Here is a 5464-nt window from a genome sequence, read left to right on the forward strand (position 1 = left end):
AGATACCACAAATTATCTTCACAATTTACTTCTCCTTTATGCGCTAGAAATAAAGTGGGTTCATCAACATTGCCTTTATCTTCAACAAAATTAGCTTTCTCCTCCACTTGATTTTTTGAAGTGTGACACTCGGAAGCATAGTGACCAAATTTTTGATAATTATAGCATTTAACATTTGACTTGCCATACCTTGGTGTAACTCTTCCTCTTCCACGGCCTCTTGAATTTCTTGTCTCGTACAATCTTTCATACTTTTGACTTTCCTCCCTTTGTTGGCCACGACCTCTTCTTTGTCCATATAGAAATCCTCTTCCACGTCCTTGTCCAAGACCTCTTTGGTTCCTCATATACCTTCCATCATTATCTTTAAAAGATAACTTTGATTGTAAGGCTTGTTCAATTGGCTCCTTCTTTAACATTTTTTCTTCATGGGCTTGTTATCTTTAGCCTCCTCAATTGCCACAACTTTGTAATCAAATTTAGAGTCAAGTGAACGAAGAACTTTTTCAATAACACGAACATCACTTACCTCTTCTCCATTGCTTTTCATTTGATTGACAACGGTCAAGACCCTTGAAAAATAATATGAGATTGATTCGGATTCCTTCATTCGCAAAGCCTCAAACTCGCCACGAAGTGTTTGTAGCCGAACTCTCTTTACTTTAATATCGCCACTAAAAGAAGATTTGAGAGTATCCCAAACTTTCTTTGACGTTATTGCGGAAGTCACTTTTTGTAACATTGAATCATCCAAACATTGATGAATGATCATGATCGCCTTTTGATCATTCTTTCTTTGGGCTTGAAGTTGATCTTGATTCAAATTTGCTTCATTTTCGGGCACCTCCAATCCTTTCTCCATAATTTCCCACACATCATTTGCTCCAATGATCGCCTTCATACGAATGCACCAATTCTCATAATTATCTTTGGTGAACTTTGGCATTTGCCATTGAGACATTCCATTTTCCATGATCTTCTTCTTCTTTACACCACACAAGCATTCTTTGAAGACAAGTAGAAGTAGAATTTTTGGCTCTTGATACCACTTTGTTGGAAGAAAGGATCTCACTCAAACTCACTCAAGACAATTTAGGAGAAGAAATGTATTACTTGAAAAATTACTTGATTACAAATGACTTGGTACAAGGCTTTATATAGGACTCCATAGAAAGATCTAGATAACTCTTAGACTCCAATAGACATCACTTGACCAAGATACATGTATCCAGAGATTATATGTACCTACACCAATACATTGAACATAGAAAAATACTAATACATATACCAAGATACTAATACATGTATCAAGATTATTTCAGAGACTTCCACACAATTCTATATATTAATAGTCAAAAATATATTTTATTTTTAACATGCCGAGCCCATGACAAAGGAATTTTTGGCCCAATGAAGCCTATAGATTGTATTCTAGTTGATGTTAAACCAGGCTTAACAGCTCAACTTGGTTCTCTAGAGTAGTATATAATAGGCCTCATCTTATTTTGATGTAATCAGCTTATAGTTTTGCTTTCTATCTCGAGAATTGGTTATAGAGCATGGGAGATCTCCCTTGTATATTCTCTTTTCTAATACATCTCTTAATTTAGCAAAAAAATAGCACTTCTGCTATTGTCATTTCTTTCGGCCTACAACTAATTTGTAACACTAATTATAAAAAAGAATGACAGAACTAATTTGGATATTCCCTTACATTTTTCTTCAGATAAAAATTTGGAATCATATGAAGGCCTAAGGGTAACAAACCTTTGGGTATCCGAGGAGAGAACGATCAATGTTGGTGGAAGAGAGGCTCGCGACATATCACCCTCCTGACATTACAATACATGTTCAACTCTAATAAAGATATTAAGTTATTTAAGGTTGTAACTCTATAGGTATCTTAGTACAGTGTAGGTAATCACTCCTACCACATATAAAAGCATGAAAATGTTACAGTACAACTTCATATGATAGAGCATTGTTTTGTTTTTCTTTTAATATCTAAAAAAGTAATTGGAAGAGATATACATATCAATTAATATATAGGTAGAAAAGAGAGAGAAAAAGGAGAGAAAATCTTGAGTGATATCATAGCTGCTGTAACTTAGATAACTAATAATTGAAACATAAATTTGTAATTTGAAAACCTGGAGTGATACCATAATTGCCAAAATTGATTAGTAATTAGTTCAAGCATAAAGTTAGTAAATAATTGTCAATTATAAATGTATGCTTTACAAGAGTACTGCATATTATCATTATATAAATTTCCATCTAAAGTGGAAACATCCTGCAATTGCAACTTAGATTAAAATTATAATTATAAATATTATCTGCAATTATAATATTGCAACTTAGATTGTCTCAACGGGCAACTAAGCCAAATCCCAAGTATGTGCAACGTGAATAGTGCATGATGAATGTTTTGTTTGTTCGACAATGCAATGCACTTCTGAATCTATGCTTTGTAATTCTGTTACTAAAGTACTATATATGCATGTAGATGTACATCTTTTTTTAGACAATGCAATGTCAGAACTCAGAATGCTTATAAAAATCGATGCTGCAGAAACTGTGAAATGCTCTGAACTTGAGTGTCAGTAATATTGGCATTGGATAAGCCTAAAAATATTAATGGAGTCTGTAGCTCCCATACCAGCTCCGGTACTGTTCGAGTTTTAGGTACACTTAAACTCTCAAAGCAATTGCAGGATGTTAACTTTACAAGAGTACTGCATATTATCATTATATAAATTTACATACTTGCACGAAAAGGCTTACTTGCATGTCCATTTGTTCTTTCACGACAGCTTTACCCTTCTCCATCTGTTTAAAGCAAAAACAATGACTTTCTACAACTTAAATAGTAACATTGTTAAATAAAAAAATTACCAATGTGAGTACCATTAAACTAGTAAAACTAATCAAAACATCATTACATTATGCAACTTATACATAGAAAACCTAAATATTGGTCTTTCAATTTTGTACACACAGCTAGAAGAATATCCATTAGTTAGCAAACTTAAACAAACATTTTGCACTTATGGAATGAAAATTAAAATACAAGAAATTGACACGGAGGACTTGTTGTCAGGTCCGTTTTTAGTATGGAGCTTCCCAAGTCTATAGTTGATTGTTAGGAGAGTAAGTGTTTACTTGCTTGTAATGTACTTAGTTGTAATTTTGTTATTGTTTCAAAACTAGTACCCAATATTATTTTACACTCTCCACAATTATTGGACTTATTTAGGTTGATCCATTTTTTTAAATTAAAAATTTCAGGTTACTATGTATTCGCCAACTACAGGTTAATGAAACAGAGGTGTGGATGGTATATTGGAGAAGTTAAGATATTAGCAGGTTTGTAATATGTTTTGTTTAAACATTGTAAATTGTAACTTTTGAGTTTGGATGATCGAATTTATATTATAATAAAATTATTTTTTAATGTACAAGGAGTGCGATAAACAAGTAACTTATTTAATAGGTAGAAAGGGAAGAACCAAAAAGTTGAGAAAACCTCTTAATAAATAAGACAATAAGATAGTTAGACTAATTTGTTTACACTAAGATTATATGTAGACTAAACATTAAGATTGTGATTAGTAATTCAAGTATAAATAGCTTACACTAAAATTATATGTAGACTAAGTTTATATTAAAATTGTAATTAGTAATTCAAGTATAAGCTTAGTAATTTTTTACTGCTATATCTCCATATATATAACAAAAGGCTTACCTGGGTGTCCATTTGTTCTTCCATAACAGCCTTGCCCTTATCCATTTGTTTAATTTCCTAAAAATCTAAGTAACTCATCAAAGTGGCACAAAACAGAAGTTGAAGAAAAAATAATGGCTTGAGCTGTGACTTAAAAAAAACAGAACAATGTGAGTGTCATGATAAACTATCAAAATTATTCTAAATACCGTTATACTACTCCCTCAGTCCCATCCAATTTCCGTTATACTACTCCTCAAGTCCCATCCAATTTTTTATATTCAACTCTACACACAGTTTAAGATTCTTATAAAAGTATAGTTGCCAACATTTAAAAAAAAAAATCTTCTAAATAAGAATATAATGGCCATATTTTTATACAGAAAAGGAAAATTTCAAAAATAAATTATGAAACTATACATTATAATCGCCTTAAAATGCGTGTCAAATACGTAAAAACTGTAAAAAAATGAGAGGGACTACAACAGTATTATGCAACTTATACTTAGAAAACTACAAATCGAATTTCAATTTCGTACACAATCGAAAAGTGCCTATTAATTAACAAACTTAAACAACCATTTTCCGTTTGAGGCAGAATGAAATATAAACATATACTTACACACTACAAAGCTAAAATTTATATTCAAAGAACACTTCCTCACCTAATCTTCTTTGAATTTGTTAAATGATATAGATCGTAACAATTTTGCAAAAAAAACAAAAGGTTTATGAAAAGTATCATTTCTTTCAAAAGGTCCATTGACAAAAGAGGTAGATTAATGGATCTAACATGTAAATCCTTCTCAATAATCTTTGTAAGAACTATTAAAAAACATATATAAATCAAAGATAGAGATAAATAGTTTACCATCAACATGATCCACAAGAATTAAGATGCACATATATAAATCACAAAACATAGAATTCAATACAACAATAGATAATAATTTTATCAAATAATGAGAATTATAGAAGCACAAAAATAAAATCTTAAGATTAAATATAAAAAGCATAATTTCACAACAACAAAACTAGCTACACAATTTTAAAAGCTATATACCTCTTTCAAACGATCTGCTGGAGCCTATACTCACCTCTGTAGCAATGAAATGTTTTAGCCTACTAAATACTTATAAAAATATGTTCGTGAACAATCTTTAATAAAATCATAATATATAAGTCAAATTATAAAATCATAATAAGTCAAATTATGACGACATTATCTGCATAAACTTTTAAATTTACATGCAGAAGCATTCAATTTTGTCATTATGATTAAAGATAGAGATAAAAAGGTTACCATCAACAACTTCTTTTTGTCTTTATTTGAGTAATTTAAAATATTTAAAAATTATGTAACTTAATATTTGGTAGTAATGCATTTATCTTTTCTTATCAAACGCAGAAGAGGCCACTAATATTTAATTGTGTCAAAATATTTACTCTCTAAATGCCCCACCCACCGCCCAACCACCATCCCCCCACCCCCACCTCTCACCCATCCAATTGTTAATGTTTATGATATTGTGTTTGACACACACTTTAACATAAATATAAATATATCTCTATAATTTATTTTTATTTTTATTTTTTAAATAAATATTTAAAATATTCTACTTTTATTTTTTTTCTAAAATAATATAATTATACTTTACATTAATCTTAAAATATTTTTCGTAACACTCTCCCACAAACACATTAACAATTGGGTGAGATGCTAAGTACATTTACACTTTA

General features: G+C 30.5%; 1 protein-coding gene across 1 annotated transcript; it reads right to left on the reverse strand.

Annotated features, from left to right (window-relative positions):
• Positions 1–412: 412 nt before the first annotated feature.
• On the reverse strand, positions 413–973 carry LOC141703599 (uncharacterized). The gene has a single exon (XM_074507068.1). It carries the CDS (start codon positions 971–973, stop codon positions 413–415), a length of 561 nt encoding a protein of 186 aa, XP_074363169.1.
• Positions 974–5464: the final 4491 nt, after the last annotated feature.

Source organism: Apium graveolens, unplaced genomic scaffold (assembly GCF_009905375.1).
Source record: "Apium graveolens cultivar Ventura unplaced genomic scaffold, ASM990537v1 ctg6835, whole genome shotgun sequence".
In the NCBI taxonomy this organism is placed as follows: domain Eukaryota; kingdom Viridiplantae; phylum Streptophyta; class Magnoliopsida; order Apiales; family Apiaceae; genus Apium; species Apium graveolens.